This window comes from Pristis pectinata, chromosome 7 (assembly GCF_009764475.1).
Source record: "Pristis pectinata isolate sPriPec2 chromosome 7, sPriPec2.1.pri, whole genome shotgun sequence".
NCBI lineage: Eukaryota > Metazoa > Chordata > Chondrichthyes > Rhinopristiformes > Pristidae > Pristis > Pristis pectinata.
The window spans coordinates 103,849,240-103,872,757 of NC_067411.1; the positions used below are offsets into that span (position 1 = coordinate 103,849,240).

At 42.8% G+C, this 23,518-nt stretch overlaps 1 protein-coding gene across 4 annotated transcripts in view; it reads left to right on the forward strand.

The window, feature by feature from the left end:
- Nucleotides 1–23,518, forward strand: part of LOC127572597 (UDP-glucuronosyltransferase 2A1-like) — a 117,994-nt gene that overhangs the window by 35,519 nt on the left and 58,957 nt on the right. For all 4 annotated transcript variants that reach the window (XM_052020030.1, XM_052020033.1, XM_052020031.1 and 1 more), the window contains one exon: nucleotides 21,946–22,094. In XM_052020030.1, the coding sequence (XP_051875990.1) occupies nucleotides 21,946–22,094 (149 nt within the window). The remainder of the gene's footprint in view (nucleotides 1–21,945; nucleotides 22,095–23,518) is intronic.

The following is a 23,518-nucleotide window of genomic DNA, read 5'->3' on the forward strand; positions in this document are numbered from 1 at the left end:
TGCCGCTTCTTCAGGAGTTGAGTTACAAGGAAAGATTGAACAGGTTAGGACTTTATTCCTTGGATTGTAGAAGAATGAGGGGAGGCTTGATAGAGGTTTACAAAAGGGCCTGCTTCCACACTGTGTGACGATGAGAAAATAATTGACCTCCAGTCCTGGACAATATTTATCATATCATCATGGACTTTATCCAGGGAAAGTGCAGTGACCTGTAAGTAAGTGGACTGGATCTGTTCTAACACATACTCATAGGAAAGTGTTGTAAATATATTATGCAAGGGGTTAGAGCAGTTGCTTCACTCTGTGGCAATCTTTTCTCATCTTTGTCCAATCTCTGAATGCCCGACATGTCATTTTGAGCCTTGGACTGATAGCGCAGATTTCTGGTGCATATATGAATGTGTAGATCTGCAGTTTGGGGGAAATAGTATTACACTGCTTTCTTTAAAGCATAACACCATGGATCCATTCCCATTGTAAATGTGGGAACTTGAGTTTTCTAACACTTTTCAGAATGAACTTTATGTCTGAAAAGGCCCAAAGTCCTGCAGTAAGTGGATTTTATTTCCTTGCAGACTAATGCACAGGAGGAGTTACCTGGACAGAGTGTTGAGGTGTAACTCCAGGGTTCTTGTCCAGACCCCCATTTCAAAGCTGGTCCCAATGGACATCATGCAGATCAGGATCCTGCTGATGCTGTTTCTCCTCCTCTTGAGGGTAACCAGTGCGAATGTATTGATCTGACCTTCAGGCAATCACTGGATTAATTAAAACTTGTCATTGAAGAGTTAATCAAGAGGGGTCTCAGCGTTATTGTGGCTGTGTGTGCAGCTTCAAGTTTCAAACTATTCTCAGCCCTCTTGAAATGTGAAATACTTCACGTGTTGTTTGCCACTGAGATGTATCACAATTTTATATATTTGAGTCTTGGATCTATGAGCAACTCATCGATCCTATTGGGATGAGTCAGAAGATTTATGTCAATCGTAGCAAAAAGCAAAACACTGAACAGAAGGATCTGTTCAGTGGATAATAATGAATAATAATTTATAGCAAACTGATGCCAAAGATGTGAGAGTCAGAGATTAAAGTTCTGCTCCCTGACCCTTTACATACTTCTGCACATTTGTCTGTGAAGATCTTTATCATCATTCTGAGATTCTCCCTGAGTTTTACAGTGGAGAGACTATGTGGACAGATTCTTGCTCTTCTTTCCCATCTCCCTGCTACCCTGTCAGAGTTGACCAATACTGAGAGAATTCAGCAGGTCCTTTACACATTGATGGACGTGTAAGCAGTTCTTGAATCATTGGGACTCGTATTGCAGTTCACATTAGTTGAGTTTGACAGTTTCTCTTCTTTCTATTAGAGAAACAGAGGACTGCAGATGCTGGCATCTAGATGAAAAGCACGATGATGCTGAAGGAACTCAGCAGGCCAGGCAGCATCCATAGAGAAAAGCAAGTGGTCAATGTTTTGCGTCAGGACCCTTCTTCAGGATGGTTTCTCCATGGATGCTGCCTGGCCTGCTGAGTTCCTCCAGCATCGTCGTGTTTTTCATCTCTTCTTTCTATTAAATGTCTTGAACACAAAGTAGCAAAATAGTGTAAAATCCCTTCATTTGCTCAGGTGAAAATCCCATTAATGTTATTTTATGCAAGTTGGTCTCTCATCATCTTGTGGCAAAATTCTGAATGTTGCCTTCACTGTGCCCACCCTGCTGATGTTAACTTTGGATGAAACCTTCTGTAGCACAAAGAATGTTCCCCAATGTAAGTTGGACAGGTACATGGTTAGGAAAGGTTTAGAGGAAGATGGGCCAAATGCAGGAAAATGGGACTAGCTCAGGTAGGCACCTTGGTTGGCATGACGAGTTGGGCTGACGGGCCTGTTTCCTTGCTGTATGACTCAATAACTCTATGACTCCCTCAGGATCATCCTATGAGTAATCCCAGTTGACAAGCAGGATGGCCAGAAGCCCTCGGGTGCATTGACCACTGAGCACAGGCCATCAGGATTGAAGCTCAGCTCTTACGCAGCTGTACAACAGAGAGGTTCCTATTTGCATTCTTCACGAACCCAACGGTTTCCAGCTGCAGAATGTTATTGGTCTCTTGCCAATGACCTGTGTACCTTATCCCTGATGTATCCAAAGTAACCCTACTACTCTAACATAGAACAGTACTGCACAGTATGGGCCCTTTGGCCCATGATGTTGTGCTGACCTTTCTAAACACCTACACCATGATCAATCGAACCCTTCCCTCCTACACAGTCCATAACCCTCCATTTTTCTTACTTACATGTGCCTGCCTAAGAGCCTTTTAAATGTCCCTATTGTATCAGCCTCTACAACCATCCCCAGCAGTGCGTTCCAGGCACCCACCACTCTCTGTGTTAATAACCTACCTCTGACATGTTAGAAAGTATTAGGACAGATAAGTACCCGGGGCCTGATGCAATATTCCCCGGGCTGCTCCGCGAGGCGAGGGAGGAGATTACTGAGCCTTTGGCTAGGATCTTTGAGTCCTTGTCCACGGGAATGGTACTGGAGGATTGAAGGGTGGCAAATGTTGTCCCCTTATTCAAAAAAAGGTAGTAGGGGTAGTCCAGGGAATTATAGACCAGTGAGTCTTACATCTGTGGTAGGCAAGCTGTTGGAAAGGATTCCTAGAAATAGGATCTAAGGGCATTTAGAGAATCATGGTCTGATCATGGACAGCCAGCATGGCTTTGTGAACAGCAGATCATGTCTCACAAGCCTGATAGCGTTCTTTGAGGAGGTGACCAGACAGATTGATGAGGGTAGTGCAGTAGATGTGGTCTACGTGGATTTTAGTAAGGCATTTGACAAGGTTCAACATGGTAGGCTTCTTCAGAAGGTCAGAGGGCATGGGATCCAGGGAAGCTTGGCCATGTGGATTCAGAATTGGCTAGCCTGTAGAAAGCAGAGGGTTGTGGTGGAGGGAGTGCATTCAGATTGGACGACTGTGACTAGTGGTGTCCCACAAGGATCGGTTCTGGGACCTCTATTTTTCATGATTTTTATTAACAATTTGGATGAGGGTGTGGAAGGATGGGTTGGCAAGTTTGCAGATGAAACAAAGGTTGGTGGTGTTGTGGATAGTGTGAAGGATTGTCGAAGATTGCAGAGGGACATTGATAGGATGCAGAGCTGGGCTGAGAAGTGGCAGATGGAGTTCAATCCGGAGAAGTTTGAGGTGGTACCCTTTGGAAGGACAAACTCCAAGGCGGAATACAAAGTTAATGGCAGGATTCTGGGTAGTGTGGAGGAACAGATGGATCTGGGGTTTCATATCTACAGATCCCTGAAAGTTGCTTCGCAGGTGGATAGGGTAGTTAAGAAAGCTTATGGGATGTTAGCATTCATAAATTGTGGGATTGAGTTTATGAGCCACGAGGTAATGATGCAGCTCTACAAAACTCTGGTTAGACCATACTTGGAGTACTGTATCCAGTTCTGGATGCCTCATTATAGGAAGGATTTGGAAGCATTGGAAAGGGTGCAGAGGAGATCTACCAGGATGCTGCCTGGTTTGGAGAGTATGCATTATGAGGAGAGACTAAGGGAGCTAGGGCTTTACTCATTGGAGAGGAGGATGAGGGGAGACATGATAGAGGTGTACAAAATATTAAGAAGGATAGACAGGTGGAAACCCAGGATAATCTGCTGAACAATAGAAGTACAACAAAATTAATAGCAGATACCGGACTAAACGTACTGTATTTAAATGCACGTAGCGTTAGGAATAAGGTAGATGACCTAGTGGCACAACTACAGGTTAATAAATACGACATTGCGGCAATCACCGAGTCATGGCTTTATGACGGATGTGATTGGGAACTGAATATCCAGGGGTACACAGTGTATAGGAAGGATAGGCGGGTAGGCAGAGGGGGAGGTGTGGCCATGATGGTTAGTAGTGATATAAAATCGATAGAAAGGAAGGATATTGGGTCAGAGGAGGTGGAATCCTTGTGGGTGGAGCTAAGGAATAGCAAGGGTAAAAGGACAATGGTAGCAGTCATATATAGGCCCCCTAATAGCAGTCAGCAAGTGGACGATAAGTTGCAGTTTGAGATAGAAAAAGCATGCCAGAGTGACAATGTGAAGATAATTATGGGGGATTTTAACATGAAGGTGGACTGGGAAATCCAGAATGGCGGTAGTACTCAGGAGAGGGAGTTTGTGGAATGTCTAAGGGACGTTTTTCTAGAGCAACTTGTTGAAGAGCCCACCAGGGGATCGGCTGTTTTGGATTGGGTGCTGTGTAATGAACCGGAGGTGATTAGGGAACTAAAGGTAAAGAAACCACTGGGAACCAGTGATCACAATATGATTGAGTTCAGTTTCAAGTTTGAGAAGGAGAAGCTGATAACTGGTGTATTGATATTTCAGTGGAACAAAGGAAATTACAATGGTATGAGAGAGGAGTTGGCCCTAATTGATTGGAAGAGTAAGCTGGCTGGAGGGACGGCAGAGGAGAAGTGGAAGGAATTTCTACAGGAAATAAGGAAATTGCAGGATAGATATATTCCAAGAAAAAAGAAGGTTTTTAATGGAAAAAAGGCACAAATGTGGATAACGAGAGAGGTGAAGGCTAAAATAAAAGCAAAAGGGGCGGAGTACAAAGAAGCAAAAATTAGTGGCAAAACAGAGGACTGGGAAGCTTTTAAAAACCTGCAGAGAGAAACTAAGAAGGTCATTAGGAAAGAAAAGAAGAATTATGAAAGGAAGTTGGCGGATAACATTCGAAAGGATACTAAGAGTTTTTTAAATACATAAGGTGTAAAAGAGAGACACGGGTTGATATAGGACCAATTGATAACGGTGCAGGAGCTATTATAATGGATGATAGAGAGATGGCAGAGGAATTGAATGAATATTTTGCATCGGTCTTCACTGTGGAGGACATCAGCAATGTGCCGGTTAGTCAGGAGTCTCACGAAATGGAATTGAGTTCAGTTAAGATTACTAGGGAGAAGGTGCTAGGAAAACTAAATGGACTAAAGACTGATAAGTCTCCCTGATCGGATGAGGTGCATCCCCGGGTTCTGAAGGAGGTGGCTTTAGAGATAGTGGAGGCATTGGCGATTATTTTCCAGAAATCGATAGATTCAGGCGTGGTTCCGGAGGACTGGAGGGTCGCAGATGTAGTTCCGTTGTATAAGAAAGGAGGGAGGCAGCATAAAGGAAATTACAGACCTATTAGTCTGACGTCAGTGGTGGGAAAGTTATTGGAATCTATCCTCAAAGACGGGGTTACGGAATACCTAGAGGCGCAGGGCAGGATAGGTCCTAGCCAACATGGTTTTGTGAAGGGAAGATCCTGCCTGACCAACCTATTGGAGTTTTTTGAAGAAATCACAGGCAAGGTGGATAAGGGAGAGGCGGTAGATGTTGTGTATTTAGACTTTCAAAAGGCCTTTGATAAGGTGCCTCACAAGAGACTGATTAATAAGATGAGAGGTCATGGAATTACGGGTAGGATAACAGAATGGGTGGAGCATTGGCTGGTTGACAGGAAGCAAAGAGTGGAAATAAAAGGATCTCGTTCTGGTTGGTTACCGGTTACTAGTGGTGTGCTGCAGGGGTCGGTGTTGGGACCGCTCCTTTTTACCTTGTACATTAACGATTTGGATGATGGAATAAATGGTTTCATGGCTAAGTTTGCGGATGACACCAAGATAGGGGGAGGAGTAGGGAGTATTGAAGAGATAGGAAGGTTGCAGAGGGACCTAGACAGTTTGGGAGAATGGGCAAGGAAATGGCAGATGAGATTCAATGTAGGGAAATGTGCAGTTGTACACTTTGGAAGCAGAAATAAACGGGCAGATTATTATCTAGGAGGAGAGAAAATCCAAAGCACGGAAGTACAAAGGGACTTGGGGGTACTCGTGCAGGATACCTTAAAGGTTAACCACCAGGTCGGATCGGTGGTAAAGAAAGCGAATGCTATGTTGGCATTCATTTCGAGAGGTATAGTGTATAAAAGTAAGGAAGTGTTGATGAGGCTCTACGGGGCACTAATGAGGCCTCATTTGGAATATTGTGCGCCGTTTTGGGCCCCACATCTTAGGAAGGATGTGCTGACGTTGGAGAGGGTTCAGAGTAGATTTACGAGGATGATTCCAGGAATGAAAGGGCTTAAGTATGAGGAGCGTTTGTCGGCTCTTGGACTGTACTCGCTGGAGTACAGAAGAATGAGAGGGAACCTCATAGTGACATTTAAAATATTGATAGGAAAGGACAGAGTAGATGTGGCTAGGCTGTTTCCCTTGGTGGGTGAGTCCAGGACCAGAGGGCACAATCTTAGAATTAGAGGGTACAGTTTCAAAACAGAGATGAGGAAAAATTTCTTTAGCCAGAGGGTGGTGAATTTGTGGAACTCCTTGCCACGTACAGCAGTGGAAGCCGGATCAGTGGGGGCGTTCAAGGAGGAGATAGATAGATATCTAAATAGTCAGGATATCAAGGGATATGGGGATAAGGCCAGTAATTGGGATTAGAATAGTTTTTTTTCTTCTTCTTCTTCCCCCATTCCCCATTTCTCATTTCTATTTCCCTTTCCTTGGAGCAGACTCGATGGGCCGAATGGCCTGCTTCTGCTCCCTTGTCTTGTGATCTTGTGAAGAGGACATGGCTTTAAGGTAATGGGTGGGAAGTTCAAGGGAGATAAGAGGAAGGTTTTTTACCCAGAGAATGGTTGGGGCATGGAATGCGCTGCCTGGGGTGGTGGTGGAGACAGGTACATTGGTAAAATTCAAGAGATTGCTCGATAAGCATATGGAGGAATTTAAAATAGAGGGATACTTATTTAAAACTTTAGAGAAATTTAATTTTAGGCCTGACTTTATTCAATGGATTAAATTACTTTATTTATCTCCCTCTGCCCATGTTCTTACTTTTGAAAACTTTCAATTTTCTAAACCTTTTAAACTTCAGTGCGGAAACATACAGGGATGCCCTTTGAGCCCTTTGCTATTTGACCTGGCTTTAGAACCTTTAGATATTGCTTTTCGAGAATCTACAGATATCGCTGGTATCTTTAGGAGAGGTATTACCCGCAAAGTTTCACTCTACGCTGATGATTTACTGCTTTTCATTTCTCATGTTGAGACCTCGTTACCTTCTATGCTTTCTCAACTTTCCCGTTTTAACCAATTTTCAGGATATAAACTGAATTTACACAAGAGAGAACTTTTTCCTCTGAATAATCTGATGTTATTCGATACTAATCTTCCTTTTAAAATTGTAAGAAATCATTCTACCTACTTGGGTGTAATAATTACTAAAAATTTTAAACATTTATTTAAAGAAAACTTCCTTTATTGAATTATGTGAAAAGGGTCTTATTAAATTGGTCACCCCTCTCTATATCGTTGATTGGCCACATTATTTCTATTAAAATGAATATTTTACCTAAATTTATATATCTATTTCAGGTCTGACCTGTTTTTATTCCTACGTCCTTTTTTGATTCTCTTGATTCAATTATATCTTCTTACATATGGAAAAATAAACATCCCAGAATAAATAAAGTTCACTTTCAGAAAGTTTAAAAATAATGGAGGCTTTGCCTTACCCTACTTTAGGTTTTATTACTGGGCAGTCAATATATGAAATCTTACATTTTGATTACATTATATTAATCATGAGGCTTGTCCAGTATGGGTTTCTTCGGAAGCTAATTCTGTTAAAAGATACATTCCCTATAAGTCCTGATAAGAACTTACTAGATGCAATTTTTATTTTGAAGCTGTTTTATGATAGTTCAATATCTAAGATTTATGGTAGGTTATCAGGAACGAATAAGGTTCCTCTACACAAAATTAAAAATGCTTGGGAACATGATTTGCAGATTTCAATTTCTGAGGAAACTTGAAATGAAATTTTTAAATTGGTTAATACTTCATCATTATGTGCGCGTCACTCCCTCCTTCAATTCAAAGTGGCCCATAGAGCTCACCTGTTCAAAGACAAGTTATCGTGTTTTTATTCAGATATATCTCCTTATTGTGATAAATGCAATAATGGAGAGGCTTCTTTAATTCACATGTTTTGGACATGTCCGAGTCTTAAAAATACTGGATAGAGGTATTTCAAACTTTTTCTGTGCTTTTAAAAAATAAATTTCAAGCCAAATCCTCTAACTGCATTATTTGGGATTGTTGGAGGAAAAGATGTAATTTTGGAGACTTCCGACTTACACATATTGGCCTTTATTTCTCTTATAGCCAGGAGGACTGTGTTGCTTAAATGGAAGGAAGTTACTCCCCCTACTCATGTTCAATGGCTACGGAATGTTATGTCATATCTAAATTTAGAGAAGATCCATTGTTCAATTTCTGGATCTAATCTAGACTTTCAAATTTTGTGGGGACCTTTTTTGAACTACTATCAAAACCATTGATTTGGTGATAACCCTAACCCTTAATACAGATACTGGTTAATACTATTATGTCTTCAGGGCTTTTTTTGTCTTTTTTTTAAACCAAACAGCTTCAGTCTTGGTAGTGGGTTTAGATTTTTTTATAATAAAATTATTCCAATTTATTAATATTAATTGGTTATTATTTCTATCAATATGAGGTATTGTATGACTCAATACAATGTATTTTGTAACATGTTGTCTTTTGATTCATGTACTTTGTATTTTCTATCTGGAATTAATTAAAAAAATATTGTAAAAGAAAGAAACTAGAGGGATATATGGGAGGAAGGGGTTAGATAGTCTTAGGCACGGTTTAAAAGTCGGCATAATATTGTGGGCTAAAGGGCCTGTATTGTGCTGTACTGTTCTATGATTCTATGATCTCCCCTGAACTTTCCTCCTCTGACCTTGAACTGATGTCCTCTTGTATTGGTCATTGCCACCCTGGGGAAAAGGTGCTGGCTGTCCACTCTATCTATGCTGCTCATAATCTTATACACCTCTGTCAAGTTGCCTCTCATCCGGCATTGCTCCAAAGAGAAAAGCCCTACCTCACTCAACCTGTCCTCATAAGACATGTTCTCTAATGCAGGCAGCATCCTGGTAAATCTCCTCTGCACCCTCTCTAAAGCTTCCACATCCTTCCTATAATGAGGTGACCAGAATTGAACACAATAGTAAAAAAAAGTGTGATCTAACCGGGGTTTTATAGAGCTGCAATATTACCTCATGGCTCTTGAACTCAATCCCCCGATTAATGAAGGCCAGCACACCATATGCCTCCCTAACCACCCTATCAATTTGTGCAGCAACTTTGAGGGATCTATGGACTTGGAGCCCAAGATCCCTCTGTTCCTCCACACTGCTCAGAATCCTGCCATTAACCTTATACTTAGCCTTCAAGTTCATCCTTCCAAAGTGTATCACTTCACACTCTTCCGGATTGAACTCCATCTGCCACTTCTCTGCCCAACTCTGCATCCTGTCTACATCCCTTTGTAGCCTACAACAACCCTCTACACTATCCACAACATCTCCAACCTTTGTGTCATCTGCAAACTTACTAACCCATCTCTCCACTTCCTCATCCAAGTCACTTATCAAAATCACAGGGATTAGGGGTCCCAGAACAATTCCCTGCAGAACACCACTGGTCACTGACCTCCAGGCAGAATACTTTCCATAGAATCCTCTGCCTTCTGTGGGCAAGCCAATTCCAAATCCATGCAGCCAAGTCTCCATGGATCCCATGCCTCATGACTTTCTGGATGAGCCTACCATGGGGAGCCTTGTCAAATGCTTTACTGAAATCCATCTACACCACATCCACTGCTCTACCTTCATCTATTTGTTTTGTCACCTACTCGAAAAACTCAATTAGTCTCATGAAGCATGACCTGCCCCCCACAAGGCCATGTTGACTATCCCTAATAAGACTATGCTTCTCCAAATGCTCGTAAATCCTGTCCCTAAGATTCCTCTCCAATAGCTTGCCCACCAGTGACATACGACTCACTGGTCTATAATTCCCAGGATTATTCTTATTACTTTTTACCTTGGAGAAGTACCCTTGATTTATTTTCAGAAGAATTTAAGAAATAGAAGCAGGAATTTGTCATTCAGTCCCTTATGCTGGGTCTGCCATTCAACACAATTGTCGTTGATCTCCCTGGAGTCACTTCCTGTACTAAGCCCCTATCCCTTGATTCCTTTAATATCTAAGAACCTGTCAGACACTGCCTTAAAAGTATTGAGCATTGGCACCTTTTCTGCCCTCTTGTGTGGAGAATTGCAAAGGTTTACCATTGAAATGAAGACATTTTTTCTATCTCTGTCCTCTTTATACTGAACATGTGGAGACAGGGGAAGCTCTCTGGTATATGTGTATGGCAAATACGTACCTGCCAGCCTGGGGAATTAGCTTCAGGCTGCCTTCTTCAAAGAAGTGACTAGGAAGATCCTGGATCCATTGCCAGTGATCCTGGTGCAAAGTGGGATTTGAATTTGCTGACACTTTATAGAAGTGAACTTCATCCCTCAAAAGCTGAAAGTCCTATGAGGTAAGCAGATCTTCACCTTGGAACAGTTGCTGATGGACATCATGCAGCTCAGGCTTCTGTTTGTGGTGTTTGTCCTTCTCCGGAAGGCAACTGCTGAAAACGTACTGATCTGGCCTGCAGAGGGAAGCCACTGGATTAATTTAAAATCCATCATCAAGGAACTGATCGCCAGAGGCCACAATGTTACGGTGGCTGTAAATTCAGGTGCATTTTACTTGGACTACTCTGAGCTTGTAGACTTCATTTGGAGAACTCACCACTCAATAGAAGAATGTGCTGTGGAGTGACTGCAGTGTGGATTCATGAGATTGATTCCAGGGATGAGAGCATTGTCCAATGAGGAGAGATGGTGGGATGCCTCGGGGATCTGTGCCTGTGCTGTGGACTATAATATGTGTAAAGCTGAGGTTATCCTCGTGGTGGGAAGAATAGGAAATCAGCACACTATTTAAACAGTATGGGAAGATTATATTTTGCTGTTCAGAGTGATCTGGGTGCCCTCATCCATAAACACAAGGAATTTTTTTTACAATATTTTTAATAATTCCACAAAATAAATAGAGTACATGCATCAAAGGGAGGATAAAAATACTACTGAATATAGTGTTAAATCATACTTAAGATCACAATACTCTAATAATCACGTGATAGTTAATGAAGAAAAAATTGTAATAATTTTATTATAAAAATAATCTACACCCACACAAGGAATTTTCATGCCAGTACCACAAATAATAGGGAGGCAAATTGAATTTTAGCCTTTAGGATGAAGAAGGTTCTTTAGGATGATTGTACCATGAAGAAATGTTGACCAGAATGGGGCAATATTTTAGAGTTTGGAAGAACAAGATGTCATCTTGTTGAAACATGAATTATGGGGGACTTGACAGGATAGATGAAGTTATTTCCCCTAGTTGGGGCAATTAGAACATAGAACAGTACAGCATGGTAAGGGCCCTTCAGCCCATGATGTTGTGCTGACTTATATAAACCTACTCAATCAATCTAACCCTTCCCTCCTACCAACTATGGGTGTAGTTGGCAGCGAGATTGTTGGGTCTCTCCTCACCACTGCTCTGATTCCTCAGACTGCTGGCACAGCAATCCTTACATTGCAGTTTGGAGCTGGCACATCTTGTGCCTTGAATAAACAATAATTAGTTGGCTTACTTCCCTTGATTAAGTAAGAGTAAGAAACAGAAAATGTAAATCATGAGTAGAAGCTCTGCTTTAAGTTAAATGGCAAAGCAACATGAGCTGCACAGATGGCACAATAAAAAAAATCAGTGAAACAAAACATTTGGTTGCAGAGGAACTTACTAAAACAGTGAATCAAAATTTCATCTCAAAATCAAGCACATTTGAAGAAAGTCTGGAAGAATATTTGTCTCAAAACCAAGGAAAAACAGCAACCAGGCAACAGGGGAAGCATCTTGATGCATTGGTAAAGTGTTCAAGTCTATGTGGAAAAGGATCTAAAGAAAGAGGCACTGGCACATTTTGATCCACTGTTTCAGAACAGTGATAAGAATCCCAGGATGAATTGTATGTGAAGAATAGAGGATGACTAGAGTGAGGGTAGGACCAATAAGGGATAAAAGAGGAAACGTGCCTGGAGTCGGAAGTGGTGGGGGAGGTCTTTAATGAATACTTTGCTTCAGTATTCACCAGAGAGAGAGAGAACAACATTTGTGAGGATGGTGTACGACAGGCTAATACACTTGGACATGTTGACGTGAGGAAAGAGGATGTGCTGGAACTTTAGAAAAATATTAGGATAGATAAGTCACCAGGGCTAGAGGGGCTATATTCAAGGTTTTTATGGGAAGCGAGGGAAGAGATTGCTGTACCTTTGGTGATGATCTTTGTGTCCTCACTGGCCACAGGAGTAGTGACAGATGATTGGAGGGTGGCAAATGTGGTTCCTTTGCTCAAGAAAGGCAGTAGGGATAACCCTGGGAATTACAGGCCAGTGAGTCTTACTTCAGTGGTGGGCAAATTACCAGAGAAGATTCTTAGCTACAGGACTTATGAGCATTTGGAGAAGCATAGGCTGATTAGGGACAGTCAGCATGGCTTTGTGAGGGGCAGGTCGTGCAGAAATTTGGACCATGCATTATTCCAGTGCTTTCAAAGCACTGGGACAGAGTGCATTACGTCCTGGCAACTGATCCGCTTGTAGTCTTTGTAGCTTATCAGGCAGTTTGTACCATATCAGGCAGTTTGTACCAACACTTATTTCCTTCAGCTCAGGATTCTTGCTGGACGTTTTTTCAGTATTTCTGGCAGATTGGAAAGAGTAATAGATCTCACAGAGGTGCAATTAGTAGGGCTGCTCTGTCTCAATGGCACAAAGCCAGGTTCAATCCTGACCTCCAGTGCTGTCTGCATGGAGTTTGCACGTTCTCCCTGTGACTGTGTAAATTTCACCCTGGTGCTCTAGTTTCCTCTCGCATCCAGTGCAGTTTGGTGGTCCTTTTGCTGCTGTAAGTGTGCCTGCCAGTTGTAGAATCTGGGGAGAATTGATGTAACTCGAAAAAAAACTGCCAGCCCACTGCTAACTGCTGGAGAGTGCTGCCAGAATGGTCCAGGCAGCAAGGTCTTGTTGTGGGCAGCCCTGCTGTGATGCCCAGCACGCTCCTGTTGGTGACGGGGCTGTTATTGTAGTGTTGCTCTTCCAATGGTGATTGCCACTATGAGCATTCGCTACATTTATTTATTCTCTTTAAACAAATCATTAAACTAGCCTATCACTGATGTGTTAAGGGTTGAGTGTTGCCCACTTGTTTCAAGTTGGTTCAGTACTGCAGGATTCTGATGGTCACTTGTGCCTCAGACCCATTTCTCTCTTTTTTTAACCGTTGGTCTCCAGAGTTGTCGCTACTCATGGACTTGACCCTTCTTCTTTTATGGTTTTATACCAATCTTTCAGAATGTTGTGGCTCCTCAAGATCCAAATGAGCCAATTGGGCACTGAGGGGTGTAGAATTGATTGCTCCTGACAGTTTTCCTATATGGTCTCATGGATCAAGTCTTCCCACATAGATATGTCACTGTTTTAAACACAGACTGTAGTTACTGTATATCTTATTACCATAGCAACAACTAGTGCTGTTGAGGCCTCAAATGCCACGGGAAACATTTCAGAGTTGGCCCATTGTTTATCTCATACATAGAACAGTACAGGCCCTTTGGCCCACGATGTTGTGCTGACCTATATAAACCTCCACATTCTATCTATCCCCCTCTCTACTTCACCTCCCATAACCCTCTATTTTTCTTTCATTCATGTGCCTATCTAATTCTCTTCGTATCGGCCCCTACCACCACCTCCTCCTGGCAGTGCTTCCAGGCACCCACCATTTGCTGTGCACAAAAGCCTAACTCTGACATCTCCCCTGAACTTTCCTCCACACACTTAAATGGGTAACCTCTCGTATTGGCCATTACCACCCTGGGGAAAAGATACTGGCTGTCCACTCTGTCATAATCTTATATACCTCTATCAAGTCTCCTCTCATCCTTTGTCTCTCCAAAGAGAAAAGCCCTAACTTGCTCAGCCTCTCCTCATAAGATGTGTTCTCCAATCCAGGCAGCATTCATGTAAATCTCCTCTGCACTTTCTCCAAAGCTTCCACATCCTTCCTATAATGAGACAACCAGAAATGAACACAATATTCCAGATGCAGTCTAACCAGGGTCTTATAGAACTGCAACATTTACCTCTCTGCTCTTGAACTCAATCCCCTGGCTAATGAAGGCCAGCACACCATACGCCTTTTTAACCACCCTGTCAACTTGCGTGGCAACTTTGAGGGATCTATGTAGCAGAACCCCAAGATGTCTCTGCACACTTGTTCCTCCACAATGCTAAGGATCCTGTCATTAACCTTGTACTCTGCCTTCAAGTTAGATCTTCCAAAATATATCACTTCACACTTCTCCAGATTGAACTCCATCTGTCACTTCTCTGTAGAGTTCTGCATCCTGCCAATACCCCATTGCAACCTACAACAACCTTCGTCACTGTCTACTATACTACCAACCTTCATGTCATCTGCAAACTTACCAACCCACCGTTCCACTTCTTCATGTAAGTCATTTATAAAAACGACATTGAGCAGGGGTCCAAGAACAAATCCCTGTGGAACACCACTGATCACCGACCTCCGGGTCAAATACTCCCCTTCTATAACCAAACTCTGCCTTCTATGGGCAAGCCAATTCCGAATCCACACATCGAATTTTCCATGGATCCCATATCTTGTGACCTTCTGGATGATCCTACCTTGTCAAATGCCTTGCTAAAATCCATATATACCACATCCACCACTCTACCTTAATCGATCTGTCTTGTCACTTCCTCTAAAAACTCTATTAGGGTTGGGAGACATGACCTGCCCTTCACAAGGCCATGTTGACTATCCCTTATAAGACTATGCATCTCCAATTGATCATAAATCTTGTTCTGAAATATCCTCTCCAATAGCTTGCCCACTACTGACGTGAGACTCATTAGTTTATCATTCCCTTTTACCTTTCTTGAACAAGGGAACAACATTTGCCGTCCTCCAATCCTCTGGTACCACCCCTATGGCCAGGGAGTACGCAAAAATCATTGTTAATGCTCCAGCAATCTCTTCCCTCACTTCCTGTAGTAACCTGGGATATATCCTGTCTGACTTCAGAGACTTATCTATCCTAATGCTTTTCAGTAGCTGCAACATGGCTTCTTTCTTAACCTCGACAGTTCCAACACATTTGCCTGTTCTACACAAACCTCCCCTTCATCTGAGTCTTTCTCCTCGGTGAACACTCAAGCAAAGTATTCATTCAGGACCTCCCCTACCTCCTTCACCTCCTGACACATTTTCTCCCCTTATCCCTGAACTACCCTCAGCCTAGTCATCCTCTTGTTCCTCACATACGTGTAGAACGCCTTGGGGTTTTCCTTAACCCCACTTGCCAAGGCCTTCTCATGTCCCCTTCTAGCTCTCCTAAGTCCGTTCTTAAACTCCTTCCTGGCTACATTATAACTCTCAAGAGCCCTGACAGAGTTTTGCTTCCTAAACCTTAAATAAACTTCCTTCTACCTCTTGACTAAACCTTTCACCTCTCTTGTTAACCATGGTTCCTTCACCCTACCATCCTTTCCTTGTCTCAGTGGGACAAACCTATCCAGAACCCCATGCAAGTGGTCCCTGAACAATTTCCACATTTCTGCTGTGCATTTACCAGAGAACATCTGTTCTCAATTTATGCTCCCTAGTTCCTGCCTAATACCATTGTAATTTGCCCTCCCCCAATTAAATACTTTCCCATATTGTCTGCTCCTTTCCTTGTCCATGGCTATGCTAAAGGTCAGGGAGTTGTGGTCACTATCTCTGAAATGCTCGCCGACCGAGAGGTCTGTCACCTGACCAGGTTCATTGCCCAGTACTAGATCCAGCATGGCCTCTCCTCTAGTCGGCCTGTCCACATACTGTGTCAGGAATCCTTCCCGTACTCACCTAACAAATTCTGCCCCATCTAAACCTTCTGCACCAAGGATGTGCCAATCAATATTAGGAAAGTTGAAGTCACCCATGATAACAACCTTGTTATTTTTGCACCTTTCCAAAATCAGCCTATTTATCTGCTCCTCAGTGATCCAGAAGCTATTTGGGGGCCCATGGAATACTCTCAATAGAGTGATCGCTCCCTTCCTGTTTCTGACTTCCACCAACACTGACTCAATAGACGATCCTTCTATGACGACCTCTCTTCCTAAAGCTGTGATACTCTCCCTGATTAGCAATGCCACTCCCCCACCCCTTCTACCTCCCTCCCTGTCCCTTTTGAGACATCTAAACCCCAGAACCTCAAGCGGCTAATCCTGCCCTTGCGACAGCCAGGTCTCTCAAATGGCCACAACATTGTAATTGCATGTATTGATCCATGGTCTGAATTCATCACCCTTATTCTTAACACTTCTTGCATTAAAGTGAATGCATTTCAACCCACCCAACTGATTACATTTATGCCCCGTCCCCTGCCTATCCTTCCTCACATTCTCTGTACATATCACATCTACTTCTACACCAACTGATCCATCAACTAACCTAACACTCTGGTACCCTGGTTCCCATCCCTCTGCCAACCTAGTTTAAACCCTCCCCAACAACTCTAGCAAATCTGCCCGCAAGGATGTTGGTCCGTCTCAAGTTCAAGTGTAACCCATCCCTTCTGTACAGGTGATACCTACCCCAGAAGAGATCCCAGTGATCCACAAACCTAAACCCCTGACCCCTGCACCAACTCTTCAGCCACTCATTTATCTGCCGTATCTTCCTATTCTTTCCCTCCCTGACGCAGGGCACAGGCAACAATCCAGCGATTACTACCCTGGAGGTCCTGCTTTTTAACTTCCTTCCTAACTCCCAAAACTTGCTTTTCAGGACCTCTTCCCTTATCTTACCTATGTCAGTGATCTCAATGTGTACCACAACTTCTGGCTGCTCCCCCTCCCCCTTAAGGCTATACACTCAATCTGAGACATCCCTGACCCTGGCATCTGGGAGGCAACATACCATCTGGGAGTCTCATTCTTGTCCACAGAACCTCCTGTCGGTCCCCCTAACCAATTAATCCCCCATCACTATTGCACTCTTCTTCCCACCACCCACCACCACCCACCCCCTCCAATTTTCCTTTCTGAGCCACAGAGCAGAGACCTGGCTGCTGTGGCTCTCCACCAGTGATTCATCCCCCCCAACAATATCCAAAACAATATACTTGTTATCAAGGGAAACACCCACGGGGGTATCCTGTACCAACTGCCGATTCCTTTTCCCCTCCTAATGTTCACCCAACTACCTACATCCCGCACCCTGGATGTAACTGGCTCCTGGTAACTCCTGTCTATCTGCTCAGCTTCCCGAATGATCCGGAGTTCATCCAGATGCAGTTGCAGCTCCAGCTCCAGCTCCCTAATGTGGTCTGTAAGGAGCTGCAGATGGATGCACTTCCTGAAAGTGTAGTCCTCAGGGACACTGGAGGTCTCTCTGACTCCCCACATCCTACAGGAGGAGCATACCTCTGCCCTGACTGCCATTCCCACTGTTCTGTACAAAGAGAGTAACAAAGAAAGAAAGAGAACCTACCAGAAGAAGCCTCTGCTCACCTCCTCTGCCTCTTTAGCCAAAGCCTCTTGAACCAAAGCCTCAATTCCCCACTCTAACAGGTTCACTCACAGGATGGCTGCTCCGCTTGACCTTAACTTCTTTTTATTGCCTGATTATCCAATTAGCTAATCAACAGGCCTATCAACTCACCACAGCAACAAGACCTACAAAAACGGGCCTACCTTTTAAAATTGTTTCCCGTTCTTGCTCTCGCTCTAGTTCTTGCGATACTTACCACAGCAAACGAGACTTCCTGCTCCTGTACTCGTATTACTCACCACAACAACCTAAACAAACCAGTCCTTCAGACATGCAGTGTGTCTGTTATAGTGACTCTCTGGATAGCTGCTATTCTTATGATTTTTAACTCAGCAGCTTCAATTTGCACTTCCATCTTGTTTTCTAAGGACCTAGACATTTGGTGCCCAATTTATTATAAATATTATAGACACAGATAGTTAAAAACCCACAAGGAGGGAGGAAAAGACATGATTAATTGTAGCACATATCTCTGACTGTCTCTTCTCACACACCGTATGGTAGCGTAACACGGTAGCGTAGCAGTTAGTGTGACACTATTGCAGCGCCAGTGATCAGGGTTTGATTCTCGTTGCTGTCTGCAAGGAGTTTGTACGTTCTCCTGTGTCTGTGTGGGTTTCCTCCGGGTGCTCCGTTTTCCTCCCACATTCCAAAGAGGTACGGGTAGGTTAATTTGGATTTAAAATGGGCGGCGTGGACTCATTGGGCCGGAAATAAAAGAAAAAGCTTGCGCATTTATAGAGCCATTGTTTTGTTGCTCCTGGCATTCTGGATATCAAACTTTTGTCAATTTCTGGGTATGTGGGCCACAACTGCCCTATGAACTTAGAGACAGTTATCCTGTCTTCCTGAAGCTACAACAACACTAGTTAATGGCTTCTCTGTAAGGAAAATATGTACTTCCTAATCACTGTACATTCCTCATAATTTTATACAATTTCTTTTCCTCTCATCCTCTTCTGTTCCATACAAAACAATCATTCTAAACAGACTTTCCTTATAACAGAATTTTCCCATCTCTGGCTACATTCTTGTACATCTTCCCTCAGCTTCCTCTGGTTCTATATGAAGTATGGCAACCAAAGCCAAATTCAATACTCGAGCCATGACCAAACCATATTTTATACTGTTTGAACAGAATTTCTCTGTTATATTGTTTGCTTCAGCCATTGAAGGAAAGTATCAAATGACTTTATCCAGCTGTCCTATCTACAACTAGATGCCTTGTTTACTGTTTATTGTGCCTCTGAGATCTTAAGTCCCAGCAAAGCCAGGCAACTTTCCACTGAGCATAATGCGACTGAGTAAATGTTACTTTGCAACTTTGCTTCTTCACCTCATGAAGTTCTGTTTTCAGTCTCACAATTCATTTTGACACCTCTGGCATCTCAAAACAGTTTCTAAGGAATAATCCTGTGATCAAGCAATCAATTAAGGTGGCATGATTAGTAAGTTTGCAGCTGACACCAAAATTGGTGGTGTGGTGGACAGTGAAGGTTGTCTAAGGTAGCAGCAGGATTGAGATCAACTGGGAAAGTGGGTGAAGGAATAGCAAATGGAATTTAACTCAGACAAGTGTGAAGTGATGCATTTTGGGAAGTTAAACCAGGGCAGGATCTACACAGTGAATGGCAGGGCTCTGGGGTGGGGTAGAACAGAGTCCTAGGGGTACAGGGACATAGTTCCCTGAAAGTGATGACACAAGTAACAAGGTGATGAAGAAGGCATATGGTATGCATGATTTCATTGGATGGAGCATAGTTGGAATAGAGTTGAGATGTTATGTTATAGCTGTGCAAGACATTGTGAAGACCTCATCTGGAGCACTATGCAGTTCTGGTCACCGTACTATTGGAAGGATGCGATTAAGCTAAAGGGGGTCTAGAAAAGATTCACAAGGATGTTGCTGGCCTGGACAGATTGAGTTATAAGGAGAGACCGGATCGGCTGGGAATGTTTTCTTTGGAGTGAAGGGTGACCTTAAAGGTTTATAAATCATGAGGGGCATAGATAAGGTGAATGTTCATAGTCTTTTTCCCAGGGTAGGGGAATCTAAAACTAGCAGAGATGGATTTAAGGTGAGTGGTGAAAGATTTAAAGGGGAGCTAAGGGGAAACTTTTTCACATAGAGGGAGATGGGTAAATGGAACAAGCTGCCAGAGGAAACTGTAGAGGGGGCTACAATTACAACATTTAAAAGACATTTAGATGGGTTCATGGATAGGAAAGGTTTAATGGGAAATGGGCCAAATGTAGGCAAATGGGACTAACTCAGGTAGGCACCTTGGTTGGCATGGATGAGATGGGCCGAAGGGCCTGTTTCCATGCTGCATAACCGTCCAGTCTTCTGTTCTAAGATGGTTGTTTGCAAGTCACCTTTGCATTATTCTATTTCTCTTGTCTCAATAACTTGTTTCACAGGTAAGGTTGGCTTCTTTTCCCATCATGCTTTGTAGAGATTTAGCTGCAAGCAATGTGGCGAAAGAGTCCCATATGGCTTTACATGTACGGTGGGGACAGATCAATCAGACTTGTGTCCTTTGGACTTAAGGAAGCAGTGATGAGTACTGTACAAGGAGAACAGCCTGGGTGAGAGGAGAATCAGGTTATCAAGTGTTGGTGAACGTGTGACAGAGCAGATTGGTAGCTTCCAGGAAGTCATGGTGTATGGAGGGATGAAGAGTAGACAGTGGTCAGGAAGCAGAGTTGGGTTAAGGACTTTAGACTGAAGAAATGTTCAAAACAAATCAGTGTTGTACCCACATTTGTTCCTGGGGTGCATGTCTGATCTGAGTTGGGTTTAAGGAACACCATTTAAGGAACTTTCGCCTCATGATCTACCTTGTTGTGACCTTGCACCTTATTGCACTGCACTTTCTCTGTAGCTGTGACACTTTGTACTGTTATTGTTTCTACCTGTACTACCTCAATGCACTCTGTACTAACTCAATGTAACTGCACTGTGTAATGAATCGACCTGTATGATCGGTTTGCAAGACAAGTTTTTCATTGTATCTCGGTACAAGTGACAATAATAAACCAATACCAATACCAAATTTACTGATAACACACTGGTTTAGGATGGAGATGAGGAGAAACTGCTTTTCCCCGGAGAGTAGTGAATCTGTGGAATTCTCTGCCCAGCAAAGCAGTGGAGGCTACCTCATTAAATATATTTAAGACACAGTTAAGTAGACTTTTGCATAATAAGGGAATTAAGGGTTATGGGGAAAAGGCAGGCAGGTAGGTGGATCTGAGTCCATGGCCAGATCAGCCATGATCTTATTGAATGGTGGAGCAGGCTCGACGGGCCAGATGGCCGCCTCCTGCTCCTATTTCTTATGTTCTTACGTACTTTGACAAACTTCAGGAAGGTGGAGACAGATGAGGTAAAAATGCCTGGCAGCTAGTACATTGCATTTTGTGTGCTTCCTTTTACAAGGATAAAACAAAAATGGGAGTTTGTGGACAACGGAAAAATATTGAGAGTTGTTATAAAAGAAATGTAAAAAATAAATAAATAGTTCTATGGCATGCAAAAGCAGGTTTAAAAGAGAGCCAATATAATTGTGTTTTATTGATAACAACAGAGAATAAAAAAAATAAATTTGTACAAGACACTGCTTAGTCTATGGTTAGGACAATATTGCAGTTTTTGGAAATGTCATTATATATAGAACATTCAGAGATCATGTCAGGGATTAGACAATACATAAATATGGAGGGATTTGAGATATTGGGAGATATTGAGACAAATAAACTGACAGGAGAATTACTGTGGGTCTGTAAAATGATATAGTGTTTTAGTAGAGTGAAAAGGGAAAGTGCTTGGTGGGTCAGTGGTAAGGAGTCATCAATTTAAAATAATCACTGAATATCTTTACATGGGAAGTTGCTTAAGCATGGAGTGCTTTGTTATATAAAGTGGTTGTGACAGATAGCATTGTAACATTTAAAGGAAAGTTGGAATGGAAAAGCAGGAGAGAGCTGGTTGGCAGCATTCATCTTTGGAACAGGCACAGAGGCAATGATTTAATTGGCTTCTGTGGTTGAGTCTTCATAGAATGGTATTCAACAGGAACATGTAGACCCTGAGCTATGGAGAAGTGAAGGTCATTTAATTTTACTGCAGATAATGCTACTAATATTGAGACTCTCAGAAGTGTCTCACAATATACAGAGTCATTTGTTAAAATCTCTGGTTTGTTTTATTACTGTTTACATCAGGTGAACCAACAACTCTCTGTGAGACAATGGGCAAGGCGGACATCTGGCTGATTCGAACATATTGGGATTTTGAATTTCCTCGCCCATTGCTGCCCAATTTTGTGTTTGTAGGAGGACTTCACTGTCAACCAGCAAATCCCCTGCCTCAGGTAAGCTGGAAAAAATGCAGTAAAATCTTCATCATATCAAACAAACAAAGCGATTAACAAAAGGTAAATACAGAGCTTCTGTGGAGTGATTTCATAGCTGACCCCTCTGTCTCATCCAGGCAGATGCTTGACACTATTACACCTCCCTCTTAAAGAGATTCTGCTTTCATCGAGAAAACATTTGGGGAAAGATTTTCTTGAGTGGTGTGGGACCAAGATCCATACAGTTTCTGAAATTAAGATGGAAAATGCTGGAAACATTTCAGCAACATTTGTGAAGAAAATAAAGAGAATGTTCTAAGCTGACCACTTCTCAATGAATCAGGTGCATATGAAAACATATTAGCTTGAAAAATTCTTTCTCTCTCAACAGCAGCCGGCTGTACGATTGAGTTTCCAAGTTATGCTTTTATTTTTGAGGCTGGTGACATTCATCAACTGCCCCTTCCAGTTAAATTTTTTATCACTATTCATACTTGGAGTAGATTTAGCAGGGCTGCAGAGAGCTTTTATCAGATCCATTGGCAGGAGGATTGCTTAGCTCTGTCCATAGCAAGGTGATTTGTTAATCCTGCATTTCAGCTTCATGCCTCATTTCTAGGTACGTACGATTTTACGCTTTTAGTTGCCTTGATTATCACAATAGAGTGAGGGAGGTGTGGGGCCATGAAGTCACAGATTGTTGTGATGTACATTTCTACTGCTGTTGATGGCCCTTTGCATCCCATCGATGCCCAGCTTTAAGATGCCAGATCTTTGAGTCTACCCATTTGGCACAATTGTAGTTCTTCTATATCTTTGGGATACAGACTTTACTGGCAAGGACAGCATTTGTTGCCTAACTGTCCTTAACTTAGTGGCTTTCTGAGCCTTTTAAGAATCAGGCCCATTGCTGTGCCTGTGAAGCCAGACCAGATAAGGACAACAAGAGGGCATCATTACTAAGACTAGTTGTTTCTCCTTAAGTTCCAGGTTGTTAAGTGAATCTAATTCTCTTAGCCACTATAATGGAGTTTGAACTCTGGACTGTCCCTCTATGTCACTAGCCCAGTCACATAACTAATGTGTCACCACTATAGGCCCTTTTTTTCTTTGCTTTGGTGTTCCCTTTAGTGTCAGGACAGAGTAGTGAGAATGGCTCCAGGATCAGTGGTGTGTTCAGCTTGTGAGATATGGGAGTTCTGGGAGACATCCAGTCTCCCTGATAACAACATCTGCATGAGGTACATCCAGCTGCAGCTCCTTACAGACTGTGTTAGGGAACTGGAGCTGCAGCTGGATGACCTTCGGCTCCTATTGGAGAAGGAGGAGTTCCTAGATAAAAGCTACAGGGAAGCTGCAGGAGGCAGGTAGCTGGGTGACTGTCAGGAGAAGGACAGAGAATAGGCAAGTAGTGCAGAGTACCCCAGTGGCTGTTCCCCTCA